Source organism: Uranotaenia lowii, chromosome 3 (assembly GCF_029784155.1).
Source record: "Uranotaenia lowii strain MFRU-FL chromosome 3, ASM2978415v1, whole genome shotgun sequence".
In the NCBI taxonomy this organism is placed as follows: Eukaryota; Metazoa; Arthropoda; class Insecta; order Diptera; family Culicidae; genus Uranotaenia; species Uranotaenia lowii.
In genome coordinates this window covers 151,627,068-151,645,880 of record NC_073693.1, presented here as the reverse complement: position 1 = coordinate 151,645,880, position 18,813 = coordinate 151,627,068, and the positions used below count along the sequence as shown (strand labels likewise).

Below are 18,813 nucleotides of genomic sequence, written 5' to 3'. Positions count from 1 at the left end.
ATTGCCGCGATTTTGAACCTCTCAGCCAAGCAAAATCGTACTATCTGCAGTCCAGTGCAATCCGGACACGAAAAACGGCAATCCGGATGTGAAGAACCGAATGAAGGAATCCAGAAGGGAGGACAAAATGACAGCTGCATGTAAACATTGCGCTCGTTCTCACGCACACCTACGTATGAAATAACTCGAAACCCGAAACTTGCTTTTTTATTCTGACGGTTCCAGAGCCAAATCCGGAATCAAAAAAAAATACGCCATAAGCAAAACCGATCCAACTCGGCAGGAAGATCCGTTTCGACCTGGTACAATTCATCGAAGTCAATTGTAAAGAAAGAGACTGGTGATCAACTGTCAATCCATTTCTACTTGTTTCGACCTATTTCGACCAACTTCATTCAACAAAAAATTCCCGACTTTTCGAAAGAACTCCCGGCTTTTTCCCGCTATTTTCCTGTTGGATTTCAATTCCCGTCTTTTTCCCGCATTTCCCGAATGAGCTGTTTGAGACAATGTGCCACAAAACCGGGCCAAGTATCGATCCTTATGGAACCCCTGCCGAGACACTCACTGTTTCCAGTCCCTCGCTAGTCATAGTTGGCTAGTAGTTGGCGGTTACGGAACACTCCACCATCCTACAGATATATGGGCTTGTGTATAGCTCAGTTGGCAAGTCTGTTGTCTCCTGAGCCGATGTCCGTGAGGTGGAGTCCAAGAGTAAACATCGAACACAGTTGTACCGGATAAGTTTTTCAATAACGATCCGCCAACTACAACGTTGATAAAGTCGCGAATGTCATAAAAATGGTAAAACGACTATAATCGAAACAAAAAAAAACCCGATTTAATACACTTTACAGTGGATTGTAGCCTTTCTTACAGTCTAAAAATTATATTTGGATACACATGACACAAAATAATAAAATGATCGATTTATAAATTCTGAGTAATGATTAAAGTATTTCGAACGTAGTAAATCCTAAATGAATTTAAGAAATTAGGATTCTAAATTTTTTAAAGGATGAAGGTATTTTGAAATAATTATAATTTTCACATAAATAATAACATAATTGTAAACTAATTGAAAAATTTTGAATATTTATAAAATAGAAGAGGTCTAAAAATGAAGGGTATAATTTTTAAAAAAGATTCCTAACCATGTGTTTCAAATAATTCAACCTCTCAAGAAAAGGAAGCGAATAAATGGAAAAAAAATTAAATAAATTTTCAACTGCTAAACTAAAATACGATGCTTCAATGTAGATTACAATAATCTATCGATTTAACAATAGATATTAAACATTTAGACAACTTTGAAATGTCAATATTTTCAATATTGTCAATTATGTCTATTTTATCATTTTTGTCAATTTTGTCAATTCTATTAGTTTTGTCAATTTTGTCAATTTTATAAATTTCGTAAATTTTGTAAATTTTGTAAATTTTGTGAATTTTGTAAATTTTGAAAATTTTGTAAATTTTGTCCATTTTGTCCACTTGGGTAGTTTTGTCAACATTTAGAATATTTAGAACGGCAAGTGAAATTGAATGATGCAAAAACTTATACTCGATAATATTTAAAATATTTATTTTTGATTTTTGACTTTAACTTGTCAATATACATGCTACTGCTAGATCAGTTGATCCTAGTATCACATTATTTTATTTCCAATAAGATTCTATTTTCCCTAACCAGCATGAGAGCAGCAGTGGTATAAATTATTTTAGCATACCTTTCAGGGGCATTCTTACTAGTATACAAGAAAGAATGCCCCTGATAGGTATGCTAAAAACTTTGATTTCTATGTTGATTCATTTTTGTAAAGGACGAAAGCTGTTTCGAGAAAATCGCGTTGAAAGTAATTAGGTTTAAAATGTAAGTCTTCAAACGGTACTTTTTCACCCCACTGACAATTTGATTGTTAACATTTGGCCGCACGCCCTTTTGAAAAAAATTATACCACTGCTGCTCTCATTCTGGGTAGGGAATATAGAATCTTATTGGAAGAAAATAATGGGATTCTGGGTATGCCAACGAATGATTCACAACGTAAGGTCGATTTTTGAAAAGGGCACATTTTTTGCCATATTTGCAAAATTTGTCAGGTTTGTAAATTTTATCAAGTTTGTGAATGTTGTCATTTTTTTTTTCAATTTTGTCAACTATGCAAGTTTGGTCCAATTTGTAATTTTTGATGATTTTAACAATCATGTCATTTTTGTAATTATAAACTATTTTGAAATGTTTGTAAATTATGTCAGTTTGGTAAATTTGTTTAATTTTTCTCTATATTGATTCTGTCAATTTTGCATATTTTGAAAACTTTTTCAGTTTTATGATTTATATTCATTTTATCTATCCAGTTTTGTCAATTTTGTAAATGTTTTAATTTATGTCAATCCATTCAAAATTGGTCAATTTTGGTCAATTTTTGTCAATTTTTCCCATATTTGCGAAATATGTCAGGCTTGTTAAAACTTGATTAAAGTTTGTAAATGTTGTCTATTTTGTAATTTTTATTAATTTTATCAATTATGTAAATTTGATACACTTTGTAATTTAAGAAAATTTAAACAATTGTCATTTTTGTCCATTATGTCGGTTTTGTAAATTTGTTTTGAAAATCGTCTAGCGCTGGATTGCATCTGAATTTGCGGATTTTAATCTGAATTCTGAAACTCACTATTGGACCCGATTTTTTTTAGTTAAGTTTAAAATCAGAAATACTTTAAAGTCCAGGGAATTCAACATTTTGAAATTAACACGTCTGTACAAAAAATCACTTTAAACTTTAAAACAGTTGATAAAATTAAATTGGGTGAAACTTTTTGTTGATGCATTTTCTTTTGAACGCGAAATTACGCCTATTTAAAATGGGATTTTTTTACCCGGGTAGGGCCAATAGATAGCGTCGATTTTTGAAATAGGATTTGATTAGATGTTCCGAAGTTTCAAAAGCGTTTTTTTTTTCGAGCTAACTGATAGTTTCGCCCTTATGAAATGTTACGCTATGTTTGTTTACATTTGGTGCGTTCGCCCTTTTTCAAACTTACTACAAAATTATCTAACAGATTCACGCTTGCTTCGACGTATCGAAGCCAGCCATCGCTGCAGAAAAATGCGGTGTTGAACCCTACACCCATCGGTTTGATATGACAAGTTCGGGGTTGTACCCCTGTATGAAACTCCATATTATCACAATATGATGTTGAAGCTTCGGCATCAAAATTTTTGCGACCGGTTCGGTTAACACTGAGCTGGTAAAAAAGTTAAAATTGTTAAAATATGAGATTTCTTACTCCCTTTTCTACCGCTTGTTTTGTCGTCATGAAGACATCATGAGTGGGAGTGGAGTGCGCCCATCGTATAGCGAATAGCGTGTAGCGAACGCGCCCATCGTGTATATGACGTCATATACACGATAATCTTCATTTTAGTGATTGCTGGTTGCGGCTAGCAAGCCAAATTGACACGTTGATTGGAGTGATGATTTGATGATAATTACTATGAAATTTTTTTTTTCAAACTATTTTGTTTTTTTTTCTTTCTTTTATACATTGAAGAGGGAAGAAAATCAATTTGTTTAAGACAAAAATTATTTTTATTGTACTTCCCAGTTTCGCAAAAACGTGTTGACAAAGTTTACAAAAAATCACACCAGCACTCACAAATACACTGACATCGTCTGAACTCGTCGAGCTGATTCGATAGGTACCTATAAAGGTATATCTAAGACCCATAATTAATGATTTCCCAAATCGACCGATAACTATACCTTTCTGAAAGAAAGGCAAAAACTAGATATATGCCGGAATCCTTATATGAATGAGCGGCGACGTAATCGCTGCCCAACTAACGCTGTTGAAGGCGTTCTTCACGTCAAGGGTGACAACTGCGCAAAACCGGTCTCCTCTCCTGTTCTTCAGTCTTGCTTCGTCTGCCCCTTCGACGACATTGAGGGACTGAAATCCGATGCACTATTTATTGGGAGCGGAAATTCGATGGTGCATGGAATCGCGCTTGCCGGAGCTGGAGTTATCCTTCTTCGGGAGCCGGAGTCGTGCTTCTTCCGGAGTTGGTCGATCGACTACTGCTAGTGGTGCCCAAGCCAGCTTTGATCATCTGATAACAACATTGGTCGCTGCAAAGTAAAAGTGAAATGTAAGATTATCATGTGGGCTGATCGTGGTCGGTGCCACAAATAAAACAAAAAACAAATTATTGTAATTTTTGCGTGTATTGGGCAACATTTTCTAGAACTCAAACCTCCATCTTTCCCCAGATCGCGTGTACTTACAGGCTTTCACAAATTTGCAATGTGCTTCTTCCTTTCTCGGATGCCTCGGATTCCTCGGATTCGGCGGCTGATCCACTGTACATTCACCACTGGTGCGGCGATCGGATTCGGCCAGATTCAGTCCCTGAACCACAGGATATTCGCCACGGATGAGGTGATTGGATTCCTCCCCCAAAACTTCCAAGATCTTTCGCCACTGGTGCGGCGATCTGCTGTGCACGGATTCGGAACCTGTCCGCCGGATGTTCGCCCCTAATGCGGCGATGGAATTCGGTCTGGGCGGCTATTCCTCCAGATATTCGCCACAGATGAGCTGCTGCGCCGGATATTCGCCACTGATACGGCGATGAATTTCGGCAGCTGCTCCACAGGATATTCGCCCCTGATGCGGCGATGGACTTCGGTCCGATTCGGCGGCTGTGCCAGCAGATGTTCACCACTGATGCGGCGATCGAAATTCGTTCCGAATAGGCGGCTTTTTCACCGGATGTTCTTCGCCGGAATTTTTACGCCACTAGTGCGGCGATGGAACTCGGTCTTGATCGGCAGCGGTACCACCGGGATTCTTTCGCCACTGCGCCACCAGCTGTTCTTCGTGACGGATGCGGCAATGGAAAGCGGTCCGATTCGCACCGGTTCGCCGGGATTTCTTCCCCACTAGTGCGGCGATCGAACGCTCTCGGATTCGTTGGCATTTCCTTCGGATGTTGGCCCCTGCTGCGGCGATGAAATTTGCGGCGATTGGACGAGTAGAGTTGTCGCTTGCCCGCCCTGGGGAAAGGCTCCGACGGAATCAGCGAGATGAGGGTGTAAATAAAAGAAAAAAGGCCGCCTGTGCGTGTTGCACCGGTATTAGTGTTATCGATCAAACTCTACGAAAGTATTCACTTGCCTGAGCGACCTTTTCTTCGATCTTTTTCCTCGCTTCGACCCTTATCAAGCCGATTTTCCCGGCTGAATTTGCCCTAGAGGCGAAAGAAATGTTTGGTTAGAGGGCTGACCGAATGATGCTTGTGCATTAAATACCTTTTGCAGACATAGAGACGAATTTGCTGACGGATGGTCCGCTGCAAAGATGCACGTGGTGCGGTCTGGCTGTTTGCCAAGTTTTGGCTGCAAATTGTTACGGCACATGTTAGCGGACTTCCTCAAATCAAAAGTGGTGTCACGTACCTTTTCTTTCCGGAGCTTTTGGCACGCTTCCGTGTCTTTCTCTCCAGACTTTTCCCCCGGGGGCAGCTCAATTTTCAACTGGCGACGATTTTTTGCGTATGCCGAACTTTCACCTCGCGCACCGGAAACGACTTTGACGTTTCCCATCAATCCTGCACGCTCAGTATAGCTTACTCATTTTTTCTGCATCGTTTACTCATTTTTTGCACACTCAGCATCCTTTATTTATTTTTGCGTTTATTCTTTCTACACGCTTACGCTGCTTAACATGGAGTTGGGTTTTTGGATGAGTTATTGTTGCCAATCGCTTTAATCGTATCAATTTCGAGACTAATGAATAATAATAAATTTAAATGCAACAATATTATGAACAAGTAAATTCTAGCGCTAATCAGAAGAGGAAGTGAAGTAGAAAAAGAAGAAACTGCAGTAAAGTAACAACAAAATCTTCTTTTATGAAAAAATGTGGGCAACTCTGGCTGCATGCTATCGTACCTCTCTTATTGTTTCCATCTTACGAAAAAAGACTGATTATTTTAAGGGGTAATACGGTCAAAATTTGGTCAATACCAACTTGACGTATTTCTTTCAATCGCGAAAATCCGAGCTACTCGCACGCAATGCTGGCAAAATCGCTAAAAGTTGCCAAATCAACCATTACGAATTTCATTAAAGTGTTTGGAGAACGTTTGTCGACAGCCAGGAAGTCTGGATCGGGGGGAAATCGAAAACCGGAAGCCGCTGAGACGACAAAGAGAGTTGCCGTTAATTTCAAGCGGAACCCTAACCTCTCTCTCCGAGATGCCACAAATAAGCTGGGTGTATCGTCTACAACCGTGCATCGAGCCAAAAAACGAGCCGGACTATCAACTTACAAGAAGGTAGTGACTTCAAATCGCGATGATCAACAAAATACGACGGCCAAAGCGCGATCCCGGAGGCTGTACACGACGATGCTGACGAAGATTGACTGCGTGGTAATGGACGACGAAAGCTACGTCAAAGCCGACTACAAGCAGCTTTCGGGATAGGAGTTTTATACGGCAAAAGGAAGGGGAAAGGTAGCAGATATTTTCAAGCACATGAAACTGTTAAAGTTCGCAAAGAAATATCTGGTTTGGCAAGCCATCAGTACCTGTGGCATTTTTATAATAATATATATTATATATAATATATAATATATTATATATAATATTATATATAATATATAATATTATATATAATATATAATATTATATATAATATATAATATATTATGTCACAGACTTATTTGGATAAATGCCCAGAATTTGAATCGAAATTGCTTGATGAAGTTTACAAAACTAGAATTCAAATATTGATTCTAAATAAAAACTATCCTATGGCTATGATTTGTTGATTATATTGAATCAAAATCGGTTGCCTCTTGTAGTACAAGTCTCATGATTAATATAATGAACAACATGTTTCTTGCTCGATAAATTCTTAAACTCCGCTAGCATATCATAACAAGTCTAGACGCAGCACCATGCAACATCGATAGGCGTTAAGTCGATAAGTCGTTAGCGTCGAATCCAGTGTGGCTTTGCAAATTGTATCAATCACATAAATATAATGTAAACACAAACGGAGCATCTCTCGCCAACACCAAAGCGCACTGGTGGCAGTTAAAATTAATTACTAGGGCGAAACAAGTCGATACATTTTTCCACAGATTGGTCACAATCTTTCAGCATAAACAGCAATTCGGTACTTAACTACTGTTATCAACAAAGTTGAGTTTTTCATTGTCGATTGTTGTTAATGTGTGAGAATGCCTTTGTTGTTTGCTACCTACTAAATAGGTAGGTAGGATGCGTAAGAAATTATGGTCAAAAGTGACCAATGATCGATTTATGGCGTTCAAGGAGGAGTTTTTTTTGCACCACGGGCTGTTGGTTGATTCATGCATATAGGCTTTAGGTACGAATGTGAACGATGCTTTCGTTGGGTTTGTCTAGTGGGTGGAAAAATGTGTGTTGATTTTTCGCAGGGCGCTTTTCTTCGCTTGCGGGGGTTCGTTTTGGATGAATTTCCTTAACTTTTGTTGAACTGATTAATGCCGGGTTTATAAATAGTTAAGCAATGGGAAACATGATGGTCAGTTCAACGTTGACCGTGAAGGGTTTGTGAGTTATTAACGGTTTAGTTAAGTATGGGCCAGGTGAGTTTTTGCGTCGAGTGTTGTGGTGAAAGTTGCTTGCGCTTGGTGATAAGTGATATGATGGACGTTTCTGAGTGTTATTGATTGTGTGATTTTTTTTGTTCTCGTTTTTGGCAATAGCGGTTTCATCCAGTGTTAGTGCTGGCAGCACTGCTGGTGGCCACTGGATGTTCAGCTAAGCGGAGTGCTGACTATGCGGTTAATGTGAGGCATGGAGCATTTGAGATTCATCAGAAACATGTGAACGTGAAACCTTTTACAGAGTCGAGCCTCGAGAAGGCGAAAATGATGGGTAGGAATAATTCTCAGATAGGCTACAGGAAGGAGGTTTCTTTTTCGGGAGAAACTTACGAACCACGCAAGGATAATCGTAAGAGCGGTGAAAAAATGATCATGAAGGAGATAAAGACGACCAAAATGAGTGGATTCAGAAGTCCGGGATATTACAGTGGACGAAGCAGTAGAAGTTCAAAAATGGGGAAAAATAACATGAGTTGGAGTTATGTTACGCCATTTGCGTCTAGTGATATGAGTGTTACACTTCCACCAATGCCAAAACCACAAGGGTTTCGAAGCTACGGACAAAAGTACGGAAAAAGGACTCTTTCGTCAAAATTTTCTTCTCAAAAAGAAAACAAAACTACAACAACAACCACTTCACCAACTACTACCTCGACAACGACAACAACAAAGGCGCCCTTTCGTGAAACGCCAAAGCAACCAAAAACGCCCTTTCGTGTCAATGCCAAAATCCCGACGACTCCGGCGCCTCCGCAAGAAAACAAGTGGGTTCCATCGACAGCACGGTACAAAAACTTCGTCACAACACAAGCGCCACACGACTACATCAACGAGAACAAAACGCTTCCCGAGCTCGTCAATCAAATCGATCAAAACCCGATCATCATCCAAATCACAAATTCGCAAAAAGCAGGCATCAAAAAAGAAAAGCAAGAAGAGCCGAGTAGTCCGAGTCCAACGGAAGCGTCCAAAGAAGAACAAAACGATACTGTATTTATCGTAAATACTGCATCGCCAACCGTGAATCCTAACATCCTGATCAACAATCCCCAGCTTCGGATTCCATCCGCAAATGGACAGATCAATGTCGCGTCTACTGCAAGTCCCGTTACGCCAACTTCAGCCAGTTTTGTAACGCAGTCATTCCCGGTTCAGAATGAAATGATGGATGAAATCTATCTGCTGGTCAAGTACGAAAAACCTCGAAATGGAGGAAAGCCTAAGGCTGATGTGGTAGAAATTATCGGAGGACTAACCAATCTGGATCAGACCAAGCTACCCCGCCGAGCTCGCATTGGCTTTGAACTAATGGACGGTTCCAAAGTAGCTGTCCACAATCCTCCGAACGTCAATGTAAATAGAGTTGAGGTTTCAACCGTCGGTTATTCCGTTAGCGAAAATTTAGCTGGGGATACTGTTACTACACCATCTCCTCTGCTCATATCTCCTTCCAGCAATCCAAGCAGTGCCGAAGAAGGCCCTCAACCGCTCCAGAGTGAAGCATACCAACAGGATTCCCTAGCTAAAAAATATTTTCAGCAAAAGAGTGGAATATCAGCGCTTCAACACAATACCCTCGATTACGTGCCTTCAAGCACACCAGCCACCATTCTGGAAATAGAAGAACAAAAGTCTTCTCAGGAAACACAGGATGAGTTCGTCCTCCCCAGCAAAGAATGGGAGTTGAGCCATGACCAAGGAAAACAACCGCAACAGTTCCAGATCACTCACACTCAGGAACTGCAGCCTCAAATCCAGGCAGTTCCGGTTATCCAAGCACCTACACATTTCCCAGTGGCACAAAACGCCTGGTTCCGACCTCAAGCAATGCCAATCCAACAGCATCCAGTATTCTTGCAACAGTACCCATCACTACCCTTGATTCAATATCAACCGATCGTGACCCAGCCACCCCACTGGTTGGTTAGCCAGATACCAACTCGTCTACCCGAACCACCGCAACCTACTCCGCAGCAGTTGGTGGAACAGCAGCAGCAACAGCACGAGCACCTTGTCCAACAACAGCAAATTCTGCAACAGCAGTTCCAACAGCAGCAGCAGCAACAACAGCAACAGCTACAGATTCAGCAGCAGCAACAAGCTCAGCAACAACAGCAAGTTCAGCAGCAAAAGCAACAAGAAGCACAACAGCAGCAGCATCAGCAAAATCAGCAACAGCAGCAGCAACCTCAACCACAACCTCCGAACCCCGCCACCAATGAAATCTTCGATCGAAGCTTCAAAAGCATAGATCACGGTGGCAACTCGTTGCAGCAGGAGTCGCAGGAGCTGGATAGCCCGCTGCTTCGCGATAGCTACGGAAATTTTGTCAGCGACGACTACCAAGACTACGACGAATCGTCTAGCAGCGGTGCCAACGGGAGCAGCAGCAACAACCAGAACAGTGGCGCCCGTCGTCCGGATACGGGTCATTTTGGACCGATCGGAGGAGCATTCGAATCGCTCGAAGATCTGAATTCTACGACTGACCCGCTGGAAATGACAAGTTTTCTGGTTGCACGTAACGGTGGGCTAACGGTCGAACAATTCAATCAACTGTTCAAAGAATATCTTACCAAGGAGCTGACTCAAAGTGAAATTGACGATTACGAGCGACGATTGAGTGCGGCACTGGTACCGAACATACCGGCTGATCCGGAATCCCTCGGTTTGGGAGCGTATCGGCAACAGGAAAGGGCGAATGGAGGGGAATCCGAAATTCTTAGCGAGCTACTCGAAGGAGATGACGACGAGGAAGAAGAGGAAGACGAGACAGACTACGGTGGTTTGAACGAACTGCCTCCGGTTTCACCGGGAGCGCAAGATCAGAGGGACGCTATCAACGTACAAATCAACCGGGCTGAAGGTCATCACGAACCGATAGTTAAGATTGGCTATGGGAGTTCAAAGTCCCACCAAGGGGTGTACAAATCTCAAAAGTTCTACAAAAAGGTCAAAGAGTCTAGTTCTGAGGTCGGGAACAATCAACAGGGTGGATCATCCGCTAAGCGAAAGGAAACCGGAAAACCACAAGAGCAAAACAGTAAGTCGCCAAATCAATCGGAACAAGATAAAAAATCAAGTAAACGGGAGGGAAATAAGCAGCAAGATGCTAGTGCAAGCAGAAGCTATAAGAACGTAAGTGGCCATCGAGAGGAAGGAGGACAAAGTTATATTAAGGTTGCAAAGTTCCACTGAAACAGACTGACAGCTGATCGATAAATTATTGTAGGGATCAGTTTTTGTTATTTTTTTGTAGCGCGATAGTTGCAGTTGTTAAGTGTGTCAATAAATCGAATTTAATAAACGAATCAACGGCTTTTTGGTTTCTTTCACTCCGGCATGCAAGGAATACCAATGAGGAAGCAGCGAAAAACATGCCCCGCTTGTTGCGTGAGCTACTACTTGGATACAGTTATCGCACTTGCGCGCATATTTTTTATCAAACTCAGTCAAGCATTGCACCCACGATAACGCGCTTGGGGATCGGACCGATCAGGAAGAATGAGAAATGGTGGGAAACATGCACATTGTGATAGTTTAGCATTACGCGACTAGGTAAAACAGAAAGTGTACATAAGTCAATAAATCAGGAAAATTTTATTCAACACTGGTCAACAACCGATAAAACATGTGTTTCTTACAACTGTGTTTTTAGTGAACCATTCTCAACTTGCTGTAACTGGTAGCGACACCTTTGCTCTTTTCCTTTCCCGCCTTGGCCTTAGGAACTTCAACGACAACGGCCCGCAGTCCCGTTTTGCCGTCGTCCTCGTACTTGACAATTCGTCGCTTGCCGTTGGGTTGATCGAGAGCATAGAATCCTCTGACGTGGTCACCGATTCGCTTTTCCCACTGATCTTTGTGGTCTCCTGTAGTGGGATCACGAACTCCATAGGCAAACTCGTACTTTGGCTTCTTGGATTCAGATTTCTTGGCTTCCTGGCGACCTTCACCGTTTTGTTGTTCCTGGCGTTGTTCAGCTGCACCTTCCTGCTGATTCTCTTGTTGTCCTTCCTGTTGGCGTTGGTTGTTTCCCGCTTGACGTGCTTCACCTTGCTGATTTCCTCCACGGCGACCTTCGCCCTGACGCAGACTTATCGCTTGTTCTTGCTGACCTTCTTGTTGATTGGCTTGACGTTCTTCTTGCTGATTTGCCCGGCGACCTTCCTGTTGGTTTCCTCGGCGTCCTCCCTGTTGGTTTCCTCGACGTCCTTCTTGCTGATTACCTCGGCGTCCTTCCTGCTGATTTCCTTGGCGACCATCTTGCTCATTTTGTCGGCGTCCTTCTTGCTGATTACCTCGGCGTCCTTCCTGCTGATTTGCTCGGCGGCCTTCCTGTTGATTTTCTTGACGACCTCCTTGCTGATTTGCTCGACGACCTTCCTGTTGTCTCTGTCCTCCAGCCTGTTGGGCATTACCTTGGCGACCTTCTTGTTGACGCTGTTCGCCACCTTCACGTCGACCGCCATTTCTACGAGATTCTTCTTGTTGGTTCTCACGACGGCCTGCTTGCTGATTACCTTTACGGCCCTGCTCTTGTCTTTGATTTCCACCCTCTTGACGAGCACCCTGTTTCTTTCCACGACGGTTTTCTTGCTGTCCTCCCTCTCGTCGACCTCCTTGAGCTCCACGGCGACCTCCTTCTTGCTGTCGTTGACCTCCCTCTTGCTGGCCATTACGGTTTCCTCTTTGACGTTGGTTTTCGCGACGTCCTTCTGCTTGTCCTCGTCGACCTTCTTGTTGATTAGGCTGCTCTCCTCGGCGACCACCGTTTCGACCCTCCATTTCAGTCTCTCCTTCAGCCCCCTCTTCAGCAGCCGCTTCTTCAGCACCTTCTCCTTCATTTTCCATACCCTCTGCCTCATTACCTTCAGCTTCGCCTTCAGCACCTTCCTCACTTCCCTCTTCTTCACCACCTTCAGCTTCTTCACCCTCACCCTCCTCTTCTAAGCCATTATTTTCACCGTTCCATCCCCATCCCAACTGCTCTTGTCCTTCTTCTTCTGCCTCTGCTTCACCTTCCTCAGCCATTTCTTCTTCTCCAGCTTGATCCATCATCTCGCCTTCTTGACCTTCTCCATCCCCTGCTCCCTCTCCTTCTCCCTCACCTTCCCCATCACCTTCTCCTTCTGCTTCTCCTGCTCCTTCCCCTCGGATAGCCCACTGAGGTATGTTCTGCTCCTGCCTTCCTCGGTTACCACCCTCTCCCAACATATTACTCCATCCCCACTGTGTTTCCCACATTCCCTGCCGGGATCCACGGTTCCACCGTCCTTCACTCAATCCCCAGCGATTGCCACCACCACCACCTCGTTGCTGCATTTGGGGAGCAGCCAAACAAACGGTCACCAGCGCCAATCCGGCTAATACTGATGCAAACTGTAATTAATCAATCCGAAAAAGAAAATCATTATTTATCACTCTTTTAATAAACCCCTTTGAACTCCCGTAATAATCACCTTAAACATTGTTATCAGCTAACAAAAACAACCTTTTGGCGAGGATACTCGAAATGTTAGGAACTAGAATGAATGAATGACTGATAAAATTCTCGGCTCCGATCAACGTTTTTATACAAAAGGCTATTTTTCCTCCAAGAGCCTTCCGAATCCTTAGCCCTTCGCAGCCCTTTTTAGATCCGAAACGCACCATGTTTACACTTTCCGGCCCATTGGTTCGTATCATTGAAGGCGCTCGTTTGCCTTAGAACTTTGGCCCCATGAAGAGATTGCGCCAGGGATGTCCGAACAAGCCGCCGGGTTCGTCTAGACGGCCAAAACGTACGTCGGCGGCAATAACATCATCATCATCCTTGGTGTGCGTCTGCCGTTTGTTAGGGAGCGGATCTGGGTGGTTTTGCGTGCCGATACCCTGACTCGGAACGTAGCGATGGAGCTCTTCAACAAACCTCATCGATTCGATCGTTTAGCTAACTCGAAAAAATTAAATTTTCCGTCTGGGCTGTCAGTCAGAAAAGCCTTTGCCCGGGGGTGGCGGCGGAAAACATAAGCAGTATGAAGTCATCAGGTGCCGCTAGCAACATAGCACACTGTTGAACATGCGTGTTAAATAGAGCCATGAGCTATCGTCGATCGGCTGGACAAAAATCCTTCACCGAACAGTTACAAAGTTGTTTCCGAATGAGGTGAATGGACTTTACCATTGATTGAATGATAATCCACGGTACGTGGGTGGGGTTTTCTAGAATAATTTATTATTGTTACGATGCATGATAATTATTATTAATAATTTTTGGCGCTTTCTTCAAAATACTATATATTTATTCTTAAATTCGTTTCTTGATTACATTGAAAAAGAAATAATGAAAAACTGAAGATAAAGTTTGAGAACACGAAACCGACTAAACCATATGCTTGATAAGCGTTCTGGAGATCCTTCATTAAATGTGAACCGCTTCAGATAACCCAAAATGTTTCCGAGTTCCCTTAAGGGATACTATCATTACAAAGATAAAAATCTATCTTCGAGCTACAAACGGCCACATCTCAACCAATTAGCTACATGTAAAAACAATCGATGGCTAATGAATGCTGCCGTACTTCTGAAAGTTCGAATAGTAATAGCAATAATGATTGATTGAAATACTGACTTTACTTTATTGGCTTCATTAGTTCTCGAATTAATTAATTAATTCGTCGTCCCTCTGAAAGAAAGATTTAAAAAACATTTCTTGTCCCCCAAAAGATACTTTTTGTGTGCCTGGTTTGGTTCGCTGTGACACCAATTCAAATAATAATAACAATTTTTGGATCTATTCGAACTTAATTTTCATCTTTTCTGTCCCTAAAGCTGATATAACATGAAAATAAAAAGGTACTGCATACTTTCAGAGTTCAAAACCCCGTCGTGTGAGACATAAGGCATAAGGCAGCGCACCTAGCGGTTTATTTTGGAAGCTAGTAGCTCCGCTCAAAATCAAAGATAATTCCACTCAAGATAATATTTTACTTTTAAAAACTTTTAGCTTACTTGATATTTTGATTGAAAACTTGTTACAAAATCCCGAATAATGCTTTCTTATGAGTTTTTGTACCATTTCATTAATTTTTAATCAGTTGATAACGGTCAAGGGTTACATAAATTGCTGTTCAAAATCAGCAAAGATTGGAGAAAATTTTAGCAGAAATGCGTTTGTTTTTAAAGCTTCTAGTAACCTTATTTAATTTTATAAATTTTAGCAAATATGACAAAGCTTGTTTGTAAAGATCTGAAAAAAGTGTTTTTCAACATTTAAATAAGATTAATAAATAATCATTACCCAAATCTTACGAAATGTAAATGGTTCCGCTCAAGATCATTTACCCTAACACAAAAGTTTCCGAGCTCCCTTAAGTGCCACTGATCATTATAAAGATAGTAATGCATCTTCGAGCTACAAACGGCCACATCTGAGCCAGTTAATGGATGGCTTGATGGTTATTTTGAGTTGGTTTATTTTGGCTGATTGGTGACAGTCAGCTTATAAATAAAAGCATGAATACATGAAAGAAAAAATGGAGAGACTTGATCCCATTTTCTTGTTTTTATCTTATCTTTATGGAAAAACTGAGCAACTTGCCGTCCTTTGCATTTTCTGACAGCATGTACCTTAAAATTATCATTTAATGATAACAAAATGATGATGGCATAGTTTATCACATCGTTAGATAGTTTTTTAAAGTTTTTGATTTTCATATAAAATAAAAAAAAATCGATCCATAGCCGTACAATACTAATACTGTTGGTTTAAGAATATTTTTCAGACAATCATCCATATTTTTAAAATACTTTCACCAGTCTGGGCTAAAATGCATCAATATGCAAATCAAAGATTCGCCTTTTAATCTCATCTCCATGAATATGATTGTAAACGTCACGCAATTTCCAGTTTCAAAATTTCCTCCACCCAAACATCATTTTTTTCATGATTTTAGCTAATAGAATTTTTTGTAGTTTTTTTTTAACCCTAAATGTATACAGCTTCCTTTTGCTATTTCTTTAAAATCATTTTTGACAGAAAAAATGTAAAATTTAATTCGCACAAAACCCAAAATTACTGTGATTGGTGCTTTACGCATTATGACATCACAAATACATCAAAAGCCATAAATTTTCAAACGTTTTATTCGAATCGAATGTTTCGTGGTAACTTTGAGCACTATGGTTTAAGCGTATTTCAACATCTTCAAATTTATTGTTTTGATGCCATTTAGCACAGAAGGCTCAAAACATCGATAACAGTAATTTTTTGTTTGGACTCAATTCAATTTTTCACATTTTCTTACAAAAACAAATATGTAGGGGAGAGTGAGGATACTTGATCCCTGGGGATACTTGATTCCTTAGCTATATCTCGAAACTGGAATGTCTTACAAAATCAAATGTTCTAGAAAAATGTGCCTAAATGAGCAAAATAACAATGCTTGTAGTTTAAAAAATTTTAACCAAATAATTGTTTGAGTAATTGAACTTTGTTTGAAAAATTTCACAAAATGTAACATGAAGATCTTTTTTCATCACTTTAAAATGTCCCTTACATGGGAAAATTATGAAAAAAATATTTGTTCCAATGTATCAATCGTTCGAGCGTAAAATGAAGTTCATAATGCCATATTTTCAAAGCAATGGAAAACTCTCAACTTTTTTTAGAAAAAGTTTTCTAAAATGTTGATTATGGGTACAATTGATCCCCTAGAGTTGGGTACAATTGATCCCCCTTCCAAATGGCATATTCTTCTTCTGAATTGATCGTTATGATTGCTGATAACGAAATTACTAATATTTATCCAAAAACTAATATTTATCAAACAATTGTCTGAAGAAAAGAGCAAAAATAATTAATTTTCTCTTAATTATAAAAAATAGCGCCTTTAAGTATGCAATGTTATTAACGTTGAGACAAAGTTATAGAATTTTCTTCTTATGTCTGCTATAAATTGTGAAATGAGAACAAACATGACCAAAATAGTCAATTAACATTCTATCTTGGGGTTTTGTTTGATTTTTATACAAGGATTAGGGCTTCCTGAATAAAAGATCAAGTCTTCTTCAATAAGGGATCAAGTCTCCCCTAACTTCCGAAAAATCGCAATTTTTTTACTCCCACGAAAATGCTTCTAGTTCATCAACGGGTTCAAGAATCGTTCTTATTTTTGGAGCATAGAAACTTGAAGTTACAAGCTGTCAGAAAATGTTAATGGCGAGTTGCTAAATTTTTCCAATAAGATATGGTAAAAATGAGAAAAGGGGATCAAGTATCCCCACTCTCCCCTATACTCAAAAAATGGACAATGTTACTGCATACATTTAGGGGCAAAAATTATAAACATTTCGGAATATAAAAAACCTCAAAACAAATGAAACTTTACCTTGATGCATTTCCCTAGGTCCTCGCACTGTTCCCAAGTTCTTTTTTTTTCTTCAAACTTAACCATTTTACAGGGTTTTAAGCCATTTTTTTCTATTCTGGCCTTTTCATGGAAACAGACCGCTTTTTTCAATATCTTAAAATTATCGTCAAATGACCATAAAAATTATACTTAAACTAAACCTAAACCAAGAAAAAAGTTGAACTTTCACATTCAACAACCCGTTTTCTCCTAAATGCTTAAATTTGATCAGGAGAGATGTTTGTTTGTGAGCCTTTAAAAAAACAGATATTTTAAGATGTTAAAATTACATTTTAAGTAGTATAAAAAATCTACTAATAAAAACCAAATTTAGCTTATTTGTAACTCAATTTATAGGCTTTCAAACGTAGTAAACGATATTCAGATATTTCAACTTACTACTTAGTTAATGATGATTATCTGCAAAAAAAATCATGTTGATCCAAGTTCACCCGCTGCTCAAAGTTCCATCAGTTTACGCTGAGCTTTGTATTTAAACTTTTCGGACGTTTTGGATCCACATTTAAAAATAAAAATTAAAATTCATTGTTTGTGATCAGATTTCTAATTGTTTATCCTGTTTATTATTCTTGATTTTAAGTCATTATTTGGACCAAATCATGAATTGAATCCTTATTTTTTTTCTACATTTCAAACTAAACAAATATATTGTAATTTTAATGTTCAATAGTCATCGTTTAGAGTTCGTTCATATTAACCATTACAAACCATTTTACAAATTTGGATTTAAAATTTTAACTCTTAAACTTATGCATAATTTTAACATAAGAAAGTTTCAAAACGGTGACATTCAATTGGAAAATCAGTAACAGTTTCATCATTCGGAGTTTTCATTCAGATTCATGAGTTGAATTACAAATAAATTATTGAAGACATAATTCTTATTGGAAATCAAAAATTGGGGTTTCAAATATGCAACTTCTGCTGCGGATTTTGATTAAAAATTTTGTCCTTGGTATTTGGAATTCTCGTTTGAAAATAGGATTCAGAAATCATGAAACACAAATCAGGTGAAAATCGCAAATAATCAATAAGATAAATTTGAAAAAAAATAACAGTATTTTAATTATAAAAAAATATTTTTGGTGATAATTTTATGATGATAAAAGAACTTGTACTTAATCTTCAGCTGGAATTTTCTCGATTCGGTTTGACGCTTAATTTATATTGCAGATTCTTAAACAAGGTCTTAAACATAAATCTTGAATTTTAATCGAGTATACAAGAGTAGAAAATAAGTCTGATTTGAACTGCAAACTTGATATTTAACTTAAACAGCTTTTCCCGCTGATTCACGTAAAAAAATTTCTTTCAAGTGAAGGTTTCGAGATCCTTCATTTATTTTAAAAAGATTTGTAACAGAAACTTTCAGGACTTATTTTAAAAAGTAATTATTATAAATAAATATGTCTTGATGTAAAACAACTGAAACCTTAATAGTGATATGCTAACTAATTACACATTTTTTTAAACTCTCTTTGAAGTGTTCAAGCAAAAATATTACTGAAAAAAATGTCACCAAAACACCCTTTAATTTTAATTCCGAATCTCATTCCTGCATTTTCAACCTGAACTCAAAAACTGAATTCCTAATTTAAGGAAGTTTTTTGAATCTGAATTTCAGATAAAAAGTCTTTAGAATTAAAAACCAAAAGAGAAATTTCTATTAGAACCTTCATCCAGAAAACTTTTATTCGAATTCTGAATTTTAAGTTTTAATATATTTACA

The 18,813-nt window shown here is 39.3% G+C and overlaps 2 protein-coding genes across 2 annotated transcripts; one reads left to right on the top strand and one right to left on the bottom strand.

The window, feature by feature from the left end:
* Positions 1–7,585: 7,585 nt before the first annotated feature.
* Positions 7,586–10,982, top strand: LOC129751383 (putative mediator of RNA polymerase II transcription subunit 12). Its single transcript, XM_055746865.1, has 2 exons — positions 7,586–7,650; positions 7,771–10,982. The coding sequence occupies exons 1-2, from the start codon at positions 7,642–7,644 to the stop codon at positions 10,867–10,869; spliced, it is 3,108 nt and encodes a 1,035-aa protein (XP_055602840.1). The 5' UTR covers positions 7,586–7,641; the 3' UTR covers positions 10,870–10,982.
* Positions 10,983–11,325: 343 nt separating this feature from the next.
* Positions 11,326–13,587, bottom strand: LOC129752730 (uncharacterized protein DDB_G0290685-like). The gene is made up of 2 exons (XM_055748500.1): positions 13,459–13,587; positions 11,326–13,053 (listed from the first exon to the last, which is right to left on the bottom strand). Exons 1-2 carry the CDS (start codon positions 13,585–13,587, stop codon positions 11,326–11,328), a joined length of 1,857 nt encoding a protein of 618 aa, XP_055604475.1.
* Between the last annotated feature and the right edge of the window lie 5,226 nt (positions 13,588–18,813).